This window comes from Paramisgurnus dabryanus, chromosome 17 (genome assembly GCF_030506205.2).
Source record: "Paramisgurnus dabryanus chromosome 17, PD_genome_1.1, whole genome shotgun sequence".
Taxonomy (NCBI): Eukaryota; Metazoa; Chordata; class Actinopteri; order Cypriniformes; family Cobitidae; genus Paramisgurnus; species Paramisgurnus dabryanus.
The window spans coordinates 3,701,499-3,725,376 of record NC_133353.1 but is presented as its reverse complement, the minus strand read 5'-3'; the positions used below and the strand labels follow the sequence as shown (position 1 = coordinate 3,725,376).

Sequence of the window (23,878 nt, the reverse complement as noted above, 5' to 3'; positions counted from 1 at the left end):
GCTCATTTGCATTTATGAGGACACAACCAAAATGGCACATTTTTGCTCACACCTACAATGTGGCAATTTTAACATGTTACAATAAATTATCTATATGGTATTTTGAGCTAAAACTTCACATACGCACTCTGAGCACACCAAAGATTTATTTGACATCTTAAAAAAGCATTGTGATATGTCCCCTTTAAATGATATCAGTTATCATCCTTACTGCAGCTTTATCAATATCACATATTGCTGTATATGAAAATTAACACAACATTTCAGGAAAAATTAAAGATAAATTATTACATAAAATTAAGCAATTGATTCAGCACTTTTTCTAAGGCCAATAATATATGAACATGAATAATTTCTGCATTTCTGATGTATATGCATTTCTGATGTAAATCTGGAGTACCTATAGAGTAGTATGACATCCTTTATATCTCCGAAGAGTCTTTAGTTTAATCAGATTTATAAAAGAAAGATAAGCTTTACCGAATCTTTCCGATAACGTACGAAAAAATGAAGAAAGAGGAGTTACTACCGCGGGTGGAGCGAGTACGAGTCATGCAACACTATACAACACTTATAACTTATGATTCACTACATGTTTGTGTCATTTATATAATATGCACGCGACTATTTTCAACATAAGACAGAACTCGTGACCCGGTTGGGAAAATCCACTGCATCAAACACACACGCAAAACTCCGCTGCTACCCCGGATAATAAACTATATCCATTGTTTTCATAAGGCTGGATTTCTTCTCCTTACATCCAAAAGCACACTTCTTCATTCGTGCCATTGTTAAGTTTTGAAAATAAACAAAGCTGTCGCGTGATGTGAATGTTTGTATGTTCTAGCGTCTCCCGCTGATTGACGGGTGGGCGGGGTTTTCCGGGGGAGGTGCCCATATAAAGAAGTGATACGTATAGAAAACCCCTGAAACATCAGTTGGACCTGTAATCGGAAAAAGCTTTCCGAAACTTGTACGAACCCTGGCGAAGTGCATTCGGCACAGAAATACTCTGTAACACGTCCAACTGCTTTTTTGACACTTTGCCTACGTTTAGCACGAGGAAACAACTCTATAACTGTGTTAATAAGTCAGAATGCATGAAATACCATTGAACCCCCCCTTTAACATCTTGGAAGCAGACATTTACTTGGGTAAAACACGACAAAAGAAACAATGCAATATTTTTCACAGTTTGCTGTCAGTTTACAGGTAAAGCAGAAAAGTTGGGAGCCTTTTTTCGTTGGAACATGTCTGTATTATATGTATACAATTATATTTGACATTTGAATTATTATTTTTAAATATGTGACACTAACATTTTTTTATTGGGGCCAGTGAAAATTTTAGCAGGGCAAGTTAAAACCTGAACCACTGGCCCGACCGGGCCTTTATAAAAAATTATTTGCGTTGAGCCCTGAGGCGTAAACAGCCTCTTATACAATCGTACAGACCAAATGCTAATTTATATTAATGGTAATATTTAGTTTACAATTCTTGTAAATGTTTCACTGAAACCGTTATGTTGTGTGTGTTAAATGAAAAAGAATAAAAAACAATATTATTTGCACTATGAGACACATAATAGTTCATTACAGTACATTATTCACCTGCACTATTAAAAAATGCAACATGAAGTTAAAACAACTTGGTTTTGCAAGTCAATTCAACCTACTATTTTAAGTTTTGGCTTGTGAGAAGTTGAAATAAATTATAAAATCAAGTTGAAATTGTTTAACTAAATTTTTTAAGTTAAAGTAACATAAAAATATTTAGTTGATTTGACAAAAATGCTGTATATATTTTTACAGTGCGCAGTGTAATTGTGCAAAAAATTTAGACCAGAGACTTTTAGAGATCAAGCTCTCAGCTACAGATTTAATAGATTGTTTTAATTTGATAATATTATGTGTCTTAAATAATATTTTTTTCATATACTACAGCAAGTTACCAAAGGGGCGCGACACAAGATCATCATCAGTATTCTGAAGCTGAAGGACAGACAAAATATGCTCCGCTGTCTAGAGAAGGTCAGAAGCTCTCCAACTTCATCTCTGTTTTTTCCATCTCATCTTTGTTTCTTCTAGGGGTGTCCTCGACTAAGGATTTACATATTCGAATCAGAATTTTCGAATCTTTCCATAGTCGACCGATAGTCGAATCATCTATGTTTGTGAGCATGGGTTGGGAGGGGGCCAGACCAGGTACAAATTGGTAACTTTTATTTTCTTTCACAAGCAGCACACATAAACAACTTTCTGTTAAAGTGACCAAAACTGTCTTTCAAGTAATAAACGAAGACAAAACTGGCGATGCATTTATATATATTTTTTTAAGGTAAAATGTAAGGCAACATTTGTTTAATTATTCCTCATAACATTTTAAAGCCACGATCTACAGAACATCACACAAAAATACATTTTGATAACTAAACCTAAAAAAATAACAAAGATGATCCTGCCTTGGAAACTCCGGCTACAATTAAGTGTTTTTATTTAATTTGGAGATAGTGCGTCAAAGCAGTCATGACCAAAAAAACCCGACAAATGAGAAATGATCATCTCTGTATTCACTTTAGATACAGAAAGACCGAATGATATTATTTATTTCAGGAATCTCTTTGCTATCATTTGAAAGTGAACACCGACTGACCATAATATTAAATCACAAGAAAGACATTCGTGTCAGGCAGAAATAGGTTCGGTGCAGATACTAGTTTCAGTTTCATCACCGAAATAAAAAAAACGGCTTACCTGTTTTGTAGTTTAACTTTAAGATAGACAATATAACCACTCTGTTTTAAATACATTTTAAAAACTTATACTCGTCGAAAAACATCCGTTTTTTAATGTTTAGTTTGATGAACTCCTAAATATGAGACGCAGAGCACCTAACCCGTTCGGCTAAATTACAGGCGCAAGCATGGCCAGCACGCAATAGCGCAACATCGATACAACGAAAAGCTATCCAAAATTTACATACTTAAATAAGATCGGAATTTACGTTTATAATAAATACCATTTTTTTAATAAAATAAGGTCAGAAGTAACAAAGTGCAGAACAAATATGCAAAATGCCTCAAGTGCACGGAAACAAAACACAAGCCAAATAGTTAACTCAGATAACCCAAAGTGATTTATAAATAAAATAAAATATAGAAATTATAAAAAGAACGAAAGTCATAGTTTAATTTGCCAGCTTTGTCTTTTAAATGTCGAAACAAAGAGGCAAGGCTTTATTAACATAGAGACCTCTTATGGACGTGAAGTCCGGTCACAGGGGTTGTTGGATTTATTAACGCATTTTAAAAATATTTATTGAAAGCTGCTACTTCACATATTATTTGCAGCATTATCATAATATGCAGTATATTAATATATTGTGAGAAAGCTGTTATATGTGAAATCAGATAATGTGTGCACCCATACGGCCAAAATTAAATGATCCTCATTTCATAACACATCTGCGACGATTCGACTATGAGATTGGTAGTCGAATCAGGCTTCTCCTATCGATGCATCGAATCTTCGACTATTCGGGGTCACCCCTAGTTTCTTCCCAACTATATATTGATAATTATTTTACATGTTTTATCCAACAGTATATTATCTTGATGTCCAAACCTACAGCCTTTATAGCCAGGCCACACAGACTATCTTTGGCACTTAAGTTCTTTCCTGGCTCTTTTGAAAGTAGCCAAAATCTGAAATTTTCAGTTTTATACACATTTATTCTTGTTCATAGTAAAAGGCAGTCAGTTTAAGGTGAGGATGCGATCTTTGGAACGGATGAAACAACAAGAGACAGGAAGGAGCCAGATGCCATCTAATTTCAGAACAGCCTTTTCATCAAGCTTTCAATCTCGATACATTTGTAGCACCAGAAATCAGACACCTGCTCTCGATAGCCGGGTCCATTTAAAGTTTTAATGTGCCATGTGTCGGGCCCGTCTAGTCGCACAGCACGACGGAGAAACAAACATGCACGTATTTTTGGTAGACCTTTATTTTGTTCTCGCATGTCATTTTCCACCTCATAACATGAAGTCTGAAATATCCTTAACAGTTGCTTGGATTGAATTTATGTACGCTTTTAAAATAATGCTACACATTTGTCATCGTTCTTCATCTCTCTTTCTCAGGACATACTGGAGGGAGGGAATTTACGTGCTCCTTTACAGGAGCTCCACCAGATGATCCAGACCCCCATTAAGGCCTGCAGCACAGAAGAGTCGTCACAGCGCCACCCGCTGAGCGCTGAAGGGAAAAGCACCATGGCCAGTTCTCATCTCGGCGGAGGAGAGACGGAAAGCAGCTCTACGGTCATAGCCGAGGGGGACATACCTGCTCAATTCACCCGTGTCATGGGCAAAGGTTCACACATAGTTCTTGTATTTTAACAATTCTTTTAGGTTTTTAGGAATGTTTAGGTTAAAGTTTTCAGTGACACACCTCAGTTTCTAACAGACCAAAAAATTGGGTTAGAGGAAAACATAGGTTACACTGTAAAAAATTCTATGTTGCACTTAAATTTTTAAGTTTAACCAACTTAAATTTACAATTCATGCTATAAATTATAAAAATAAAGTTGAATTAGCTTTAGTTATTTTTATAATTTATAGCAACTCCGCACTAGATCTCTTTACGTGTCCACTTAGATCCGAAAACCTGAAGTCTGAGCAGGTTCGGGTATAAAAGTTAAACATGTGACGGACACGGGTCGAGTGTAATATTAGGGGCATTCGGGTAATTTAAAATGAATGTGTTTTTGCCAAACATACCAGAAACAACACAAACTATCTTGCGTGTGTGCATTGATTCCTTTTCCAACCCCAATCTCCCCCCCCGGTTTGCCAAGAGCGCTTGCAACATCATGTGAATGTTTTAAGAGTTACTACACATTTTAGTAGTTACCTTGGTGCCGTTGTCAGATAACAAAGAAAAAATTAATGGAGCAGCGGATCAAACTTTCTGTCTGACTGGTGCATGCTGGGATACACACACGTTGGTGCCATTTACATTTGGGTCCAGGTTCGGGTACTCGGTTCTAATTTTCTCTGGTTTGTCTAGGGTCTGGTCTTTTAAAAAAAAAAGCTTGTAAAAAGTGATAATTTCGAGTCAGGTACCTTTCTTTGGCCCTGAGACCTCCACTCCTCACTAGTTTAGAAAGTTGAAATGAATTGTAAATTCAAGTTAATTCAACTTAAAAAGTTATGTGCAACAAGGAATGTTTACAGTGTGTGCAAAAGAGAAATTTCAATTTTGAAAATTTTGCATATATTTACCCAGCTTGATAATGCTCTGTAAATTCTGGCAGTAATTTCCATAAGAGTTCCCTGACTAAACTCATACTTGCGTGTATATGTAAATGAAAAGTTTGGTTCCAAAACGCAATAAATGCCATTTAAAAAAAAAGTTACCGCTAAAATCTGTATTGTATCAGGTCAGTATTAAAAATTCAATTCTTCATTTTAGGCAAAATCCGATATCCGCCTTGTTATACTGTCATCTTTTCAAAATGCGATAAACGCCAGTCTTCCTTCTCTGCAGAATGCAATAAATCTGCTTAACCAATCACAGCGCACTATTCCACGCATTGTAAACAACAATGGCAGCGCTTTGAACACACACAGAATCCCAGTTTTCCTCATCTACTTTGTGATCAACAAACAAACAAAAAAATTATACTTTAATGGCATTGATAAACCTGTGGTGGTTTTCTGTGGCAGGGAAGAAATGTAAGCCATAAAAAATCTAATAATTTACAATAGAGCCACTAGGCGAAGGGAAAATGCCGGCTGTTGCTTGTTCTCACACCAAAACATCAAACTTTCTTGCTATAGAAAACATGTTTTTACCCAAATAAGTCAAAATGGATTTAATGCGTTTTGGAACCAAACTCTTCAATATGCATATATGTGTATATATTGGATGTGTCTCTTGTGTTTGTTTTGTTACTTAATCTATTTTTGTTCACTTTTTGGCAGTTTGCACACAACTCCTTGTCTCCGGATCAGATGAGGAGAACATTAGCTCCTACCTACAGCTTATTGATAAATGCCTAATCCACGAGGTGAGTGTTCGACAGTACTGACAGTACCTTTTATTACCAAACAACAGACCTGAGACTATTTTAAATGGGTTGTTTTTAAATGGCCAATATCCCGTATTTTATGTCACTACCATAAAAATCACATCTCTAGGTGGTATTATGGTATAAAAAAAGTGTAAGACTTTTAACTGTGCATATCTGTAGGACTCACATTTAAAGGTACAGTGTGGGTTTTTTAGCGGCATCTAGCAGTGAGATTGCGAATTGCAACCAAAAGCTCAGTCCACAGCTCACTCTCTCTTTCGAAAGGCATAGTGAAACTACGTTTAACTTACACAAGACAAACATGTTGTCGTCTGAGACAACGTAGGGTTGAAACGTGCTCTGTAGAACAGTTTGTCTGTTTAGGGCTATTGTAGAAACATGGCGGCAACTTCCATGTAAGCGGACCCACGGTTTATGGCAATAAAAAACGAGTCATTGTAAGGTAATTAAAACAATACAGTTCATTGTCCAAAGTCTTTATACACCACTTATAATATAGTTTCTGTCAAGACATCCTTTGTAAAGTCCCACACTGCACCTTTAAAACGGATGCATATAAATTTGGTGGTCCTTTGGTGCTGATTTATTTGAGACGTGTTTTAAGTGCTCTCCTGATTATCTAAATAAAATTCTTCTTTAGTTTCACATCTAAGACATGAAAGTCCTGATCAAAAGATTGCAAGCATCCAGTTCTCTTTCTTGTTTATTAATGAAACAAATCACTAGCACTGTTTAAGAATAACCAGAAATAATCCCATTAGGCATAGTTCTGGAAAGATCAGATATGAGGTGTAATGTTCCATTAAAAATAAAGAGACGGTGAGCAGCGTTCGACTGTAATGGAAAGCCTGAGTCACCCTTTGTCCCCGCTCCACCTCTCTTACATCACTCAGGCCTTCACGGAGACGCAGAAGAAGAGGTTGTTGTCATGGAAACAGCAGGTGCAGGTGCAGTTTCGGTCAATCTCGCGGAAAACTCTGCTGGACCTAACAGGACCCAGACGAAGGTGATTACTTGAATACTTGATTCTGATTGGTCGATTATATACAGTATGTTTTTTGTACAGTCGAAGTCCTTTATTGTCATTAAGACTTTTAAACTGTATAGCTGACTGTTTTTCGACATAGCTCATTACTCGCAAACTGCCTCTTTCTTTTTACATAATGTTTTTTCTCGAAAATAAATTAGCCATGAAACTGGGATTTTGTACAGTTAGCCGTTCATTACCGCAAAATAAACATCTTTTGCAGTACGACAGCCTGGCTGTGGGTCTTCGCCAACGTATTGCTTCATACTACAATATCCGAAAGTTTCAACGGATGACTTAATGTTACTTTCCATCACAGCTTTGTCATCCTGGCAAAACCAGTTTTGTTGTAATGCCGTAATTCTTACAGGATTAGATCATACAGTGTGCTGGAGGCAGCCAGGCATTAGGCAAGAGCAATCCATTTGAGCTTTACCCTGTCAAATACTTAGATTGATTGAAACACAAGGGTCAAATTCTTTCCATCTGTATTTTCACTTTTCAAAGCTAAAACTAGTTTGTGATCAGCAAGCACACCGACCACACAGTGTTTTTCGCCGTGAGTCAGCACGCGTGTCGTCATTTTCTCCTACGTTGCATCATGATCTAAATAGAGAATGTGTTTCTGTTTTATGTCACAGCGTGATAAGATGCTGATGTTTATATAATCGAAGAGGTATTTGACAACGTTGCTCGCTTTTAATTCCTTCCAGTAGCCGCTACGGCCAATCCAACTCCCTCCCATCCTCTGGCTGCGTGGGCAGCGGCGTTCCCACCCGGAGGAACCTGCGCCAGTATCAAATGAGAAATTTGTCTTGCGTGAGACCCCTTTTGGGCACCACCGGGCTGTTCGGACCAACCCCCAGGAGTGGCAGTAGCACACCGACCGGCCTGAAACAGGGAAGACAGGTTTGTCACTTTACAAACATGACCTACTACCCTCACCCCAAGCGTAAATGATCCTTAAAAATGACAGGGAGAATGAAACCGTAGGCAATTTACAGCATTCCTGAAATCGTACATCACTGCTCAATGGAACAACCGAGGATCCGCTTTTGGAAACATAGAGATAACCTGGCATTCTTGCGTGTCGGCCACAACATTTTCCTTGGCATTTCTACAATGGGAGGAAGTTCCAAACTGCCTCCCTGGATCAGAGTCGTAGATGGTGGGTTAGGTGCGATGAGTCATATTTTTGGGAGAAAAGAGAGAGAGGGAAGAGAAGAAGGGAAAGAAATGGAGAGTTCGAGAGACGGAGCCGAACAGAGGCAGTGAGAACAGTGCACAGGCATTTCCTGTTTTTCCCTGCTGCTCCGTACGGGAGGGCCGGGAAAGGGGAAGAGGGAGTCAAATGAAGGGAGTGAGAGAGTGAATGAAAGCAGGATTGCAGGTTAAAAGGGGTTCTCTGGGTTTGAAAGCATTTGTCATTGGCTCGTGCTAGGAAAAGTCATATTTTCACTGCTTTATACTGTATGAATGAGAAACAATAGCCTAATTTTAAAGCAAGAGGCAGGAAAAGGGGGTTTTAATAATAGGTGACCCGGTCTGTGAAATCCAGGCTGGAATCTCATAATCTAGTTATGAGTTTAGTAGCATCAAAATTTGATTTCAATCATTTGTTTGGCATTTATTGTAATCTTGGACAGGGTTCCCACAGGTCCTTGAAATCTTTGAAAGTTTATGAATCTGGGGGAAAAAATTCAAGGCCCTGGGAAGTTTTTGAAAATATACTGACATAGATACATGTCATTGAAAGTGCTTGAATCTATTTTATGCAAGAAGTTTTCTGAAAAAAAAATCCATATTATTCCCTGTTTAGTGTAGGATAATATCATAAAAATTCTAAACTTTAAGCACACGTGATAAACTGTTCACTTTAAATGCTTATATCTTCAGTATGCAAATGTTGATTCATACCAAAATGCTTTTTTGCATAGTTGTTGCATGAAAACGTCTCAGGTTACGTATGTAACTGTTGTTTCCTGAGAAGGGAACGAGACGCTGCGTCTCCCCTGCCATACTTCCTGCATCCCTGTAACGCCATCTTTGGCAATATTTCAGATAGCGATATACTTCCTGGCTCTCGTGTCACCCTGTCTTTGTCGTTAACCCTCACCATTGGTTGAATTTGATATACACATTCAGACGCACTTACCCCTGGAGGCGTCCCCAAAGTGTCACTGCAGTGACGCAGCGCGAGTTCCCTCGAAAGGGAACTGTAACAATGTATCTTAAAAAGTAACACGATGTAACCTTGCTCTCACTTGAAATGTGTCCCCACATTTAGTCCTTGAATTTGAGGGTATTAGACCTGGAAAGTCCTTGAAAGGTCATTGAATTTGAAGTTAACTACGATGTGGGAACCCTGTTTACATTTTGTGGGATGATTTTATGTAAACTACACCAAAAAATGACTTTTGCTGGGTTTTTACATTGGGTCACATATTAGAAAACTGTAAGTGTTTATTTTTGTTATGCATTTAACTTCAACTGAGGTTTTCAGTGCAAGTGCATGTGGTATACGTTTGAATTTATCTCAAAGGAAAACGTCCTGTTTTTTCTTTGTCATCCTTAAAGTCTCTTTACATTTAAAAAAACATTTCTCCTTATGTTGTTCAAAACACGTGTAACACAAAATATATACTCTCAGTGGTTTGTATCTATACACTTAAGTCAATAGGGGCCAGCGGTTAACAACCATTTTTAAAATATATTCATTTGGGTTTGGAGTACATGAAGCTTGGTAAATGATGAAAGATTTTTCATTTTTGGGGGACCGATCCTATTATGTCATTCGTTTTTAACATTCACACATGTGAGCACAGATTGTGGAATGACGTGATGTTTTGGCTGACATGTGTGTTTTTTGTTAGGGTTTGTGGTTTGCCAACCCGGGGGGCAGCAACAGCATGCCCAGCCGCACCCACAGCTCAGTTCAGAGGACTCGATCGCTTCCCGTCCACACCAACCCACAAACCCTGGCCATGTTCCAGCAGACAGGTAAGAAACGAGCTGTATTAAACTCACAGTCTGATAGGACACATCCGTGTGATGTCATTTTTGACATATCAGAGCCAGTTTTGACACGTTTCCCTCTTTTAATCTGGCCATTTTGTAGAGGTTTGGGTTTTAAACCATACTGATGTTTAAACGTAAACAGGAGGTTGTTTTATCGATTATATTCATATGTCGGTTAGGAGATGTAAATATATCCTTAATATTGACTATTTAACTTAACTGTTTAATCGTCCTGTACTATCCTAGTGACATTTCTTAATGATCAGATTTACTTTATATTTTTGATTTCGAACTGATCATATGTGGACATTGTACTAAATATAAAAAAAACAAAAAACACTCAGATGCGTGCAGTATGTCTACACACGAGAGTTGGCGTTGCATATTGCGTTATAGCACAGCTGTTGTAAGAAGAAGATAGGCTTTGTACAACATAACAAAGCAATTCTGAACCACGGTTTGTCGTTATCTTCATCTTCTGTACGTAAATAACTTCAGTAAGTGTTCATGAAAGCAACCATATTAAGGACTCAGATACTGAAACTGAAAACTGTATTCTGGTGATGTGTGACTGTGAACATGGCTTTTATCAAGTGAAAAATAATGTAAGAAAGTTATTGTAAAATATTGTATAAAAGTGTTCCAGTGGTGTTAATAGCGCAAAAAGGTTGTGGATTAGATCCCAGGGAACACACATACTGAAAAAAGTATAGCTTGTAATGCACTGATAGTTCCATTTTCTTAAAAGAAAAATCCAGATAATTTACTCACCACCATGTCATCCAAAATGTTGTTGTCTTTCTTTGTTCAGTCGAGAAGAAATTATGTTTTTTGAGGAAAACATTGCAGGATTTTTCTCATTTTAATGGACTTTAATAGAGCCCAACATTTAATACTTAACTCAACACTTAACAGTTTTTTTCAACGGAGTTTCAAAGGTCTATAAATGATCCCAAACGAGGCATAAGGGTCTTATCTAGCAATACGATTGTCATTTTTGACAAGAAAAATAAAAAATATGTACTTTTAAACCACAACTTTTCGTCTAACGTCCAGTCCAGCGCGACCTAACGTAAATGCGTAGTGACGTAGGGAGGTCACGTGTTACATATATAAAACGCAGATTTGCGGACCATTGTAAACAATAAACTGACACAAAGACATTAATTAGTTTCAGTTGACATACAACAATGTAGGAACGGTCCTCTGGGGCGGAGTTTCGCGTTCGTCCTCTGTGACCTCTTGACGTCATGACATATTGCGTGGGGTCGCGCTGACGCATCACGACCGGATCTACATGACAAGAAGTTGTGGTTTAAAAGTGTATATTTGTTATTTTTATTGTCAAAAATGACATCGTTTCGCTAGATAAGACCCTTATGCCTCGTTTGGGATTGTTTATAGTCCTTTGAAACTCCGTTAAAAAAAACGTTAAGTGTTGAGTTAAGTATTAAATGTTGGGCTCTATTAAAGTCCATTAAAATGAGAAAAATCCTGCAATGTTTTCCTCAAAAAACATAATTTCTTCTCGACTGAACAAAGAAAGACATCAACATTTTGGATGACATGGTGGTGAGTAAATTATCTGGATTTTTCTTTTAAGAAAATGGACTAATCCTTTAAGCCTGGAGTACAGTTTGTTTTTTACGTGTGCGCTCGAACGCACAGCCTTGCTGTGTACTGCCCCAGTGACAGCTTTGTACCTTTATTTTTGACAGTGTCCACATGATGACAACTTTCACATTACAAGTTTTTCATGCGAACTGTGCCCTGTTTCAAAGTAAACTGTCAGTGTGAAAGCCCTCGCTGCAACTTATCTGATTGTGTTCATATTAGCTTTGATTATAGCTTCTGAAGGCCCAATGGAGGGGACGTACAGGATTTGCTGCTTAAAAATAGCAGGTTGTCCGTTCTGTCCAGCCAGTGGTTGCCTAACTCAGCTCTTCTTTCCCACAAGGGATTTTCAAAGGCCTGTTTGCTGTTGACTCAGCTAAAGACAAACATTTAAGGCCAGCCCAGCCCAAGCAGCGCTGCGGGAGCTCAGAACAACTGAAATCTGCTCCACAGAGATTAACCCTGCTTTCAAAATCACCTACTTGTATAGCTGAGGAAAATAGGAAATGAGTAGTATGTCCGAAACCTCACAGTATGTGAGAAAAACACGCATGATCCATAGCTTCTGCCAAGATTTCTCCGTACGGAAAACGTAACTTTTCAATTGTAAGTGAAGTGTTCCTCATGGTTAAATAAGCTGCTATTCATACATGAACATACGGGTGATGCAAAATTTGGCGGATGTGAACCAGTGAACTCCAGAGGTTTACAATCAGTTAAGTGTAATTTGCAGAATGTAATTGCTTTGGATTTGAGGTAATGGTTGTTGTTTATGTGATGACTTTTGTGTGAATAGGAGACAATGTTTGAACTTCAGAAAGTTTGAAATGGATCTTTTATATTCGTCACCAGGAGTTCATTAAAGCCACAATATGTAAGATTTTTGTAATAAAATATCCAAAAACCACTTGCACAGTGTGATATCCTTAATGCAGTTGTTTACTTACACTATCCCAAAAGTTCCCAAGGATCTGTAAAGTCCTGTTTTAAATAATTGCTTGTACCTTGTCTCCCTTGTAATTGTCGGCCTTTTAGTGACTTTAAGTGCACTTATTTCATTCCTAAAAAAACGTTATTTTGTATATTTGCTCAAATACATTGTGTTTGCGTTGTTTATGGTTCAAAAAACATTATTTTCCACATAAAGTACATTTTTGTAGCTAATGATTTCACTCTCTTTCTGAAACGCACTGATTTTGTATAAAACTTAGCGATTTGAAAAGCGCTGTGTCCCTGTTGTGTCTGTACGTTGTGATTGGCCTGAATACCTCTGACGTCACCTAGAAATATGACAGAAATAATGTGATCAAATGTACATTATTACCCAATCCATGAAAATGATTAGGAAATTCCATACATCTCTGGATAATTGAAAACTACATCTCCCATCACTCCTCACTTCATGCCGCATCATTAAACTTTGCCTTTTGTGTTGTTTTATTGTGTAATAGTGACCTCTAGTGGTGAAAATCTTCATATTGTGGCTTTAACTAAATTTAAAGTATACACATTTATCTATATCAGATTGTAATGGGTAATCTGTGACCTATTATGTATGATGTGCACTGTATAGTTCTTAGTACGTGTTCCTGTAGATCAAATGGTTGTGCATTGCGCAAATTTATAGCTTGAATACACTTTGAATTAAAGTGTCCGCCCAATGCTTGAACGGGATGTTTAAAGGTTCGAACCCGGCAACGGGTTATGTATGATGTACCACCATAGTGCTTTTAGCAAACACCTCTTACCACCAGATAACTCTGGGAGACTGATAGCTGGACGGTAGTAAGGACTTTCAATAAAAAGTGCAGATGTATATCAAGTACAGCTATACATCTAGATAGCTAAATATAATCCTACATCTTGCAACAACTTATGTTTATTGTAATCTGGTAAAGCTGACATCATCATTTGTCTTTTGTTTTACAGATTTGCAAGTGCCTGTGACTGAGCCTGACATCAATAACCGTTTGGAGTCTTTATGTCTCAGTATGACAGAACACGCTCTCGGAGGTACGTCATACCACGTATACTCAAATCCACCTGTAACATCTCCATATTATTCATTAAAGATATTGACATCCAACTCAAACTGCCCTGAAAACATGGTAGTACATTGAGTTAGCAACACAAAGGCGATGGGTTCAATCCCAAGGAAAATGTATATGTACATAAGCTGTATTTATGTTTCGGTATGTGTTAAAGATTAACAATAATATTAGTATAACATAATGATTATTTACTAATCTTTGTAAGGACAGAAGTAAAATCCTCCGATTGAATCTCTGATCCATGAGAGCGGAATTTGAGGAAACGGTTTGCATCTGTGCTAAGTGACTACAGCAGTATCATGAAAGCCCACAGGAAAACATTTCTGTAATGAGGAACATCCTCTCTTGACACCCTCTTAAAAAAGGTCAAAAAGCCCTCTGATGTGCCTAAACTCTAAACAAGGCTTTGTCCTTGCGTTTTCTCCACTCCACAACACTGAATTGACTTTTTGAAGTATTCCCTTACTAAAAAACTCAGCCACAACAATCTTCAAAAGACAGAAAATATTGTGACACTTGGTTCCAGACATGACAGAACACATCTTTGTGTAGGCACGTTTCAGGATCAATGCAATACCTCCGTGTGAAGTTCTTCGCATAAAGAGCGTTTTATTTTCGCTGTGGGTCAGAACTTGACCGGATTGGCGCCGGACAAGTGCAGCTTTGTGTGAGGGGAACATAAAAAGACAGACAGGAGAGGCAGACAGACAGGCTGATTCAGAGAGACGCACAGAAGTAGTGCGGTGAGCTCAGGAATGCCCTGCTTGATCCACGACTGCCAACAGAGCCTGTAGTGTTCTTTTGCCACCTTACCCCTAAAATTTCCCCCTTCCTCCATCCTCGCACCACCTCCTCCGGAGTGTCTGGGAGTTTTGTGTGCCCCTGACTACTTGATTATTAAAGGAAAACACCACCGTTTTTCAATATTTTACTATGTTCTTACCTCAACTTAGACAAATTAATACATATCTATCTTTTTTCAATGCGTGCACTTAATCTTTGTACAGCGCATCGTGAATGTGTTAGCATTTAGCCTAGCCCCATTCATTCCTTAGGATCCAAACAGGGATGAATTTAGAAGCCACCAAACACTTCCATGTTTTCTCTATTTAAAGACCGTTACATGAGTAGTTAAATGAGTAAGTATGGTGGCACAAAATAAAACGTGGCGATTTATTTAAAGCGGATAAAAAATGAGAATTATATTGTATGGCGGAAGAGCACTTAGTTTGCTGCACTTCGATCTCGGTGCGCAGTAACATCATCACTCCTGACTACTCCCCCTTCCATCAATATTACTGTGCCCGAAGTCAAAGTGTTGAGTGCTCTTCCGCCATACATAGTTCTCATTTTTTATCCACTTAAACAATCTCCATGTTTTATTTTGTGCCACCATACTTACTTGTGTAACTACTCATGTAACAGTCTTTAAATAGGGAAAACATGGAAGGTTTTTTGTGACTCTAAATGCATCCCTGTTTGGATCCTAAGGAATGAATGGAGCTAGGCTAAATGCTAACACATTCACAACGCGCTGTACAAAGATTAAGTGCACTCATTGAAAAAAGATTGGTATGCATTAATTGGTCTAAGTTGAGGTAAGAACATATAAAATATTGAAAAACGGTGGTGTTTTCCTTTAAAGGTGCAGTGTGTAAATTTTAGTGGCATCTAGTGGTGAGGTTGCGAATTGCAACCAACGGTTCAGTCCACTGCTCACCCCCCACTTTTGAAAAACCATGTCATCATTGAAGACAACTTGGTAAAAATGTTTGTCCGTTAAGGGTTTCTGTAGAAACTGGCGACACAAAATGGCGACTTCCACGTAAATGACTCTCGGTGTATGTAGATAAAAAAATTTAATAAAAACATAATGGTTCATTATAAAAAGGTCTTTATACACCCCTAATGATATTGTTTTGTATATTATTTTGCATTTCTGTTAAGACAGCCTTCTAAAAATTACACACTGCACCTTTAAGTTGGTTTAGTTGCTTGGTACAGGTAATTAAAGGGAAAGTTTACCTAAAAATTGAGATTCTGTCATTTACTCACCATCAAGTTGTAAAAACCTTTATAAATTACTTGAACAAAATTACAAATTAAGATATTTTGAAAAATGTTAATAACTAAATTGATCTGGGGCACCATTCACTTCCATAGTATTATTTTCTCATTCTATGGAAGTCAATGGTGCCCCAGATGAGATTGAATACAGACGTTTTTCAGAATATCTTCATCGGTGTTCAGAAGTAATTTGTACAACAAGGTTTTATTACAACTTAAGGAATTTTCAAGTTGCTTCACCAGATTGTTTCGGTGAACCGGGAAAAATGTTCACTGCTTCACTGTCACTCATGTGTTAAACGCATGAGGGTGACAACTGATGAGAGAATTTACATTTTTGGATGAACTACTACTAGTACATTTGACATTTTATTTATTCATTTAGCAGATGCTTTTAGCAGACATCCATCTCTGTTAAACCTTTGATTGGTTAAAACACAGAAAGTCTGCAGCGTAACATTCGTTGATGTCACTTGTTCCTATAGATGGTGTCGATCGAACTTCAACCATCTGAAAGGAGGACGGAGAACGAAGGCGGCAAGCCTGGCAACAGGGGAAAGATCATCATGAGGTCACGAGCCCCTCTGTCTACAAAACCCCCTCCCTCCCTTTCCACCTGTTCATCTACCACCACACAGCCGACGGTAGGGGTGGTATTCGGTGTAGGGGCGTGGTCTACACAGTGCCAATCATCATATTTTGGACGGCTTCACCCAAGCAAGCTGTCACAATGACTACTGTGTGTTTACATTGGATTTTGGGAGAATTTTAACGCTCAAAACCTTTAATTCCTCCGAGGAAAGGCTCATTGTGATGACGGTCCGTCAGGCGTGACGGCCCACCCTGAGACCTTCAGGTAGCTGTCAATGAAGTCGCTTTATCAGAACCAGCAGACAAAACCAGCTCAATGACATATCGTTACACGTTTTCTGTTAACTGCCAACAGGTTTATGAAATGAAGTCAGTCTGTGCGTGGCCTAAAAATATGACAAAATAGTATGTTGTTTACACATAATGCTGTCAGAGATATCGGGACAGTGATTTTTTTTTTAACAGATGCGAGTGTCAACGGTATACAGCTTTAGTTTCCTACGTGGCCTTCATAGTTTACATTTGTATTGTTGTTTATTATTTTGTTTATGTTGTTTTTTGTGCCAGCTGGAAAGCTGTTTTGCAGCACTATCGAGGCAGAGACGGAGCTACGGATGGTACTCCAAAAAAAAAAATGGCAAGAGAAAGTGATGGAGCAGAGGTTAGATGATGTGATTGGATGGGAAAACAGGAAGTGATGCAAGAGGTGTAGATGTCTGTGGAGATGTGAAGGAGCGAGGAACGTCACAGATGGATACTGACGTAAAGTGCAAAGGTTGAGGGAAATCAGTAGGTCATAGTTTGGCTCTGAGTCGACAGATATGAGCATGAGTTTGTTAGTCCATATGGGAGAAATACCAGCAAATGCAAGTAGATGTAAAGGTCGAGGCAAGGTTGGAGATTTAGAGGTCATTTTTGGCATTCATTTTGGGCCTGTGGAGTGCATGCAAACATGGTCAAACATGTTACATTTTAGCTTGAAAGGAATCACATTAGCCATAATTTATTGTAGATAAACGCAGAAGGATTGGTGGATGTGTAAAGCTTTTCAGAAATGCAAAAATGTGATTCTCTGTACAGTAGGTCTAAAGTTGCTTTACAATGCTTAAAGGGATAGTTCACCCAAAAATGAATTATTTACTCACCCTTATTTTGTTACAAACCGGTATAAGTTTCATTGTTCTGCTGAACACAAAATAAAAAAATACACTGCAAAAAATGATTTTTAAGAAAAAAAAATATTTTGTCTCGTTTTCAGTAAAAATATCAAAAAATTCTTTAAGATGCTTTTTCTTGATGAGGGAAACGACCAAAGAAAATTTGTGAAATTTTTTGACCAAAAATATCAAATTTAAGTGAAAACAAAATAAAACAAGCAAAAAAAATCTGGCCATGGGGTAAGCAAATTTTTCTTGAATTTTTCTTGAATTTTTCTTGAATTTTTCTTGAATTTTTCTTGAATTTAGTGTTTAAAGATTTTTTTGCTTACCCCATTGGCAGATTTTTTGCTTGTTTTATGCACAAAATCACTTAAATTTGATATTTTTGGTCTAAAAACTAGACTTATTTTCTTGGGTCGTTTTTCTCATCAAGAAAAAGCATCTTAATTTAAGAATTTTTTTAATTTTTACTGAAAACAAGACAAGAATACTACGATACATTTTTTGCAGTGTAAATATTTGTAATGAAGCAGGAAACGGAAGCACCATTGACTTCCGTAGTAAAAAAAGAAACTCTATTATGGAAGTCAATGGTGCTTAAAACTCAGGTTTGTAACAATTTTCCTTTTTTGGGTGAACTATCCCTTTAACAGTTAATTTAGGAATATTTGAAAGCAATGTATCTTTTTAGTACTCTTTAGTGCAAGATTTGGGAAATCTCAACACGTGGTACACTTTGTCTGCAGAATGTAAACTGTCGATAGTATGTGACTATATGTCACAATCTCGTGCTTTATCAAGAGAGAAAAGTTACTGTACTCTTTAACAACACTAATCCACCAGTGATTGGTTATAGAGCACCACCTGGTGGTAAACTAATGCCACTGCACATCCTCTAATATAGTTCTTCATAATGAGGCTACAGTATTGTCTTAATATCAGCCATTATTAGTTAATCATGCCAGGTATAAACGTAGTTTGTTTACAATAAGAATCGTACTAGTTTATCTGATTTTCTGCATGGAAAGGGTCTTGATTTGAAATCTGCTCTAAAAGTGGTTTTAATCTGGGACATTGACGTCCTTTATGAGGGTGATTTATTTCGATATAACTTTGCTTTTTTGCCCTCGGTGCTGTGAATCTTTGCTGAAATCATCAAAAGTGAATTTGCAACGTGCAATAGACTTTCATTAGCGGCGTGGGATGGGACACAGATAATGGTGACGTGTGCATGTGATGTACAAGGAAAGCTATTGACATTGTGACCCCGAACCGGATCGCTCTCGGTTTGACTGGCAACTTGGCACACGTGCCCACACCTCAAAATGTTTGTATGCGCTTCCAAAGAAACAAGTTCATGCGTTTTATCTTTGTATTCTTGAGCACATGGTTAAAGGCACTTTGGCATATGTTAAGTGGTTTTATTTTAAGATAATGATGATGATGATGAACAGCAGGCATCAAGGCGAGGAAAACGCATGTACACATTGCCTTAAAGAATGTCTGGTGTACTGTGTGCCACTCAAAGATAGGTTGACCGCGCAGTGTATCAGCTTTGTGAGTGCTTTTAAAGTGCATGAAATGGTAGCCAGTGTAATAAAGCATGTTAGCGAAAGGTTTGGCATAGTTGGAGAAACCATCGTGTGTGTCTGCGTGTATAAAAAGCCACTCATCACTGCCATTTGAATGAAATCAATTAGCAGATTCAAATGATTATTTATTCTTGTTTTTCTATTATTGTTGCAGAGATTGTATTCATTAGATGTATTATTTAAGATACCTTGTGTATTAACTTTGCTATGGCTGGTAACCATAAGTACATCTCAAATAACCTAGTTATTTTTTTGACTCTTTGCTTTATCTCAAAATCGTACCTGATCGGTTTCTTGTTAATATTTTGTTTGCTTTCTTGATTACTTACTTATAAATGCTTATATTTTGCTAACCCTCTCCCTGGATGGCGTATTTTACGGAAAGTGTTTTGTTTTTTACTTTGTCGCATGTAAAGAGCCAGATTTGGGGGAATTTTATTGCTGTTATTCTGTTGCTGTTTTGAAAAATTTGTACTTGATGTCTGACCACCTCGGCTGTTACGATATATACAGTATGTGACCCTGGACCACAAAATCTCATTTATAATGGTCAAGATTTTTATTGATGTATGGTTTGTGAGTATAGGAAAGTATCTGGCAACTATTTGTAAATCTGTGGATGCAAAAAATATAATTATTGAGAAAATCGCCTTTATACACTGCAAAAAATAATGATTTTCAAGAAAAAAATTCTTAGTATTTTTGTCTTGTTTTCAGTAAAATATTTAAAATATTTAAAAATTCTTAAATTAAAATTATTTTTCTTTATGAGCAAAATGACCCAAGAAGTTTTAAGACCAAAAACATATAATTTAAGTGATTTTGTGCATAAAACCATCAAAACAAATCTGCCAATGCAAAAAAGCTTTTTGTCTTAAAAAAATTTTTAAACACTAAATTCAAGAAAGATTTGCTTACCCCTTTGTTTTATGCACAAAATCACTTAAATTTGATATTTTTGGTCTAAAAACCAGACTTTTTTTGGGTCATTTTGCTCAAGAAAAAATCTTAATTTAAGAACATTTAGATATTTTTACTGAAAACAAGACTAAAATACTAAAAATGTTTTTTCTTGAAAATCATTTTTTGCAGTGTATGAAGTCCTTAGCAACACATATTTCTAATAATAAATAAATTCTTGATCAATTTATGGTAGGAAATGTACAAATATCTTAATGCAAATTCTTAGTATTTTAGTCTTGTTTTCAGTAAAAATATCTACAAATAAATTAAATAAAAAAAGCTTTTTCTTGAAGAGCAAAATGACCCAAGAAAATAAGTCTAGTTTTTAGACCAAAAATATCAAATTTAAGTAATTTTGTGCATCAAACAAGCAAAAAAATCTGCCAATGAGGTAAGCAAATGTTTCTTGAATTTTTCTTGAATTTAGTGTTTTAAGAAAAATTTTCACGATTTCTTGCTTACACCATTGGCATATTTTTGTGCTTGTTTTGTGCACAAAATCACTTAAATTTGATTTTTTTTTTTTTGTATAAAAACTAGACTTATTTTCTTGGGTCATTTTTCTCATCAAGAAAAAGCATCTTAATTTAAGAATATTTAGATATTTTTACTGAAAACGAGACAAAAATACTAAGAATTTTTTTTTCTTGAAAATAATTTTTTGCAGAGTGGACATCATTAATATTCCAAATGTTTTGGCATAAAAACTTAATAATAAAAAATAATTTTGACCCATAAAATGTTGCTACAAATATACATCTGCTACTTATGACTGCTTTTGTGGTCCAGGTCACATATTTGATGCCAAAATGCATCCAGTCCCATTGCAGCAAATCTAATGGTTTTGAACAAGAATGCTGCTCGCTCTTATTTTCTCATTGAGTTTGATGAATATTCAGCTCTGGATTGTCCAAAAGTGACAGCAAAAGTCCAGGATTAAATGTCTTCGCATCTCCATCCCATATGATGTGTAATATAATTCTCGTGTGATTTAAGGTTTTGTGCGCTTCTGTCCACATGCATTCGACTGCAACCATGCAGCAAAAATAAAAAAGTGCTGTAACAGTGTTAACATATACATGCTACCTTTATATTCCAAAAAAAAACAAGTGTTTAGTTAGCGATGATGAAGCCTTTATTGTTAGATTTTGTAATAGGCTCTGCACATTAGCATGTTGGAACGTATCCGATGCTGATCGATTTTATTTTATTTTTTATATCGTTTTTGGTTTTGTAAACATGCATCTATACTGTAACAAGGGTCTTTTTTGCTTTACTTTGTTTTTTTGTTACTTTTGAGATCTGATGTCCTGTATTGAGTGCAGGCTGACGTATGTATACATATAAAAATCTATATATTTTAAAAGAATCCTATGGTTATGAAAAAAAAACAATTAAAAAATGAAAACGGATAAAAAAAGTACAAAAAATAGTAATTTATATTTTAGATGCATGCAAGAGGCTGGGAAGTCATATCTAAAGTATCTAGAATAACTGGCAGTGCCTTTTTTTGTATTCAGACATTTACCCCAAATGTAAATGATTTTTTATGGCTCTAAATGTAGAGATAAGCAAGACGCATTGATGGTCGAAACATCCAAACATGCAAAGTCCATGCGAGCTGATTTTAATGTGCCTGCTCGGTGGTTCATCTGTATGCTTTAGGTACTTTCAGTGCTGATATGAAGTTATGAATTTTACCTGTCTGTACAACACACAGATGTATATGTTTTTGTTTTCTATGTGTGTGTGTGTGTGTGTGTGAATGTGACGCTGTGTATTCAGATGAGAAAGAAACCAGATTGTCTTTTAATTTTGTAGATATATCCTTATAGACAATGATGCATCATGGCATGAATGACTTCATGTAAGACTTCCTGTTATCTGTTGTATGATACCCAAGGGAAGGAGTCACAGCTCATGTTGCCGTTCTTCGCTCATCTTTAATACAAGTGTCTTCACTAAAATAGCTTCACTTCAGTCAAATGTTTGACCGGTCAGTGACTGCTTTTTCGTGGAGCCTTGTGTATTTTTGTGACTTGGGATAAACATGGGAGATTGTACTGTTTTGTGTGTGTTTGTGATGTTGTGTATGTCCATTGAATGTGTTTTATTGGGTCTGTGTCAAATGCTTGACATCTTTGTAATAACCACAGACATAAAGTATTAAAGAGTAACTTTTGAAAAAGATGTTGTGTTTTACTATGATTTCTGATGTGGAGCCACCTCAGAAAGGAATTTACTGCCTCCTCTCGATTTCACCCAATCAGAGAGCTTGAAACAGATTTTTATCGTGGAGGCAGAGCTTTCTGAAGAATCAAACAAATGCTGAGTCACTTGCTCTCTTTTAACTCATTTTAATAAACTAATTTATGATGGCCCAAAGAAACTATCACACAGGTGGACAATATTGTTCATCACAATTATTTATATATTTTTAAGTTGTATTTTTTAAATCCCTAAATCAATTTAAATTAATGAGTTTTACCAGAAATCTCTGTCATGGATTGTGTTATGTTAGCCTATCAAAATCTTGCATTAAGATTATTTTAGGACCATTCAAATTTTTTGTGTAATAAATATTGCAGAGCTATGCATATCATGATGTAGGATATTACATAATGTTTAAGGTGGTATTATATACATTTTTTCACTTAGATTTTTTTCACGTAATTTAACCACGCTCACCGGGGGGAAAATAATCCATCCGTCTCTATTGACTTTAGGCTTGTTCGACTTCATGCGGCGCTGCAAGAACCGACAGCCGGATGACGTCAAAGTTCCGCGGGAGCGATTTAAAAGCAGACTCTCTCGCGATATTTTGACGTCATCCAGCTGTCGGTTCTTGTGTTGCTAGAGGCCGCCTCCTTGTCATTTCTGGCTTATAACAAAAAAACAGAAAAATGTCTAAAAGCTGCTGTGTGACAAGGTGTACAGCTAACAAGCAAAAAAAAAAAAAAAAAACAGAAATACGTTTTTATAAGCTTTCGACCCCAAAAAACGAGCGTTTTATAGACACAAAAGTTGATACAGGCAACTTTTCATATTCCTACTATTATTAGAACTAACTTACGCCCACTAGAGGGAAACGTAATCAGCGATCCACTTTTGTGTCTTTAAACGCTCGTTTTTTGGGGGTCGACAGCTTATAAAAATTTATTTGTTTTTTTTTTGCTTGTTAGCTGTACACTCGGTCACACAGCAGCTTTTATACATTATTCTGTTTTTTGTTAAGTCAGAAATGACCAGGAGGCGGCCTCTCGCAATACAAATTGAATGGATACGGTTGGATTGTTTTCCCCCGGTGGGCGTGGTTTTCAAATTAGCATAACTGCGCTTTGTCTCTATTACATTAGCCCAATGCAAATTAATGGTAAATATGCTCATTGTTAAATATATATTTATATACATGACAATGGACCACAAAACCATAAGATTCAATTTTTGAAATTGATATTTAAATATCATCTGCAGGCTGAAAAGGTGGTATGCACGTGACGTCACCTTCGGCGAAATTGACTGCGGTTACGCGCCCACTGAGTGACCAAAAGTCTGAGCGACAGCATTAGCATAACGTGAAAAACGCGTCTAAAATGGGAAAAGTAGTTGTGTGATCAACTGTGCGTAACAGATTCAACAATAATGTGAAGCGGTCTTTTTCCAGACTGCAAAAAACACTGGAGAAGTAAACACAGA

At 36.8% G+C, this 23,878-nt stretch overlaps 1 protein-coding gene across 4 annotated transcripts in view; it reads left to right on the top strand.

Moving 5' to 3' along the window:
* samd4a (sterile alpha motif domain containing 4A) overlaps window positions 1-22,366 on the top strand; it is a 65,962-nt gene extending 43,596 nt beyond the window's left edge. The window contains exons 6-13 of one of the 4 annotated variants that reach the window (XM_065244713.2): window positions 1,947-2,033; window positions 4,145-4,376; window positions 5,990-6,075; window positions 6,993-7,105; window positions 7,843-8,035; window positions 10,000-10,126; window positions 13,688-13,771; window positions 16,362-22,366. In XM_065244713.2, coding sequence (XP_065100785.2) covers window positions 1,947-2,033; window positions 4,145-4,376; window positions 5,990-6,075; window positions 6,993-7,105; window positions 7,843-8,035; window positions 10,000-10,126; window positions 13,688-13,771; window positions 16,362-16,390 — 951 coding nt within the window. In that variant the 3' untranslated portion in view covers window positions 16,391-22,366. Of the gene's footprint in view, window positions 1-1,946; window positions 2,034-4,144; window positions 4,377-5,989; window positions 6,076-6,992; window positions 7,106-7,839; window positions 8,036-9,999; window positions 10,127-12,101; window positions 12,528-13,687; window positions 13,772-16,361 lie in introns of those variants that run through there. The other 3 variants (XM_065244712.2, XM_065244711.2, XM_065244710.2) reach the window with 3 other exon arrangements.
* The last annotated feature ends 1,512 nt before the right edge of the window (window positions 22,367-23,878 follow it).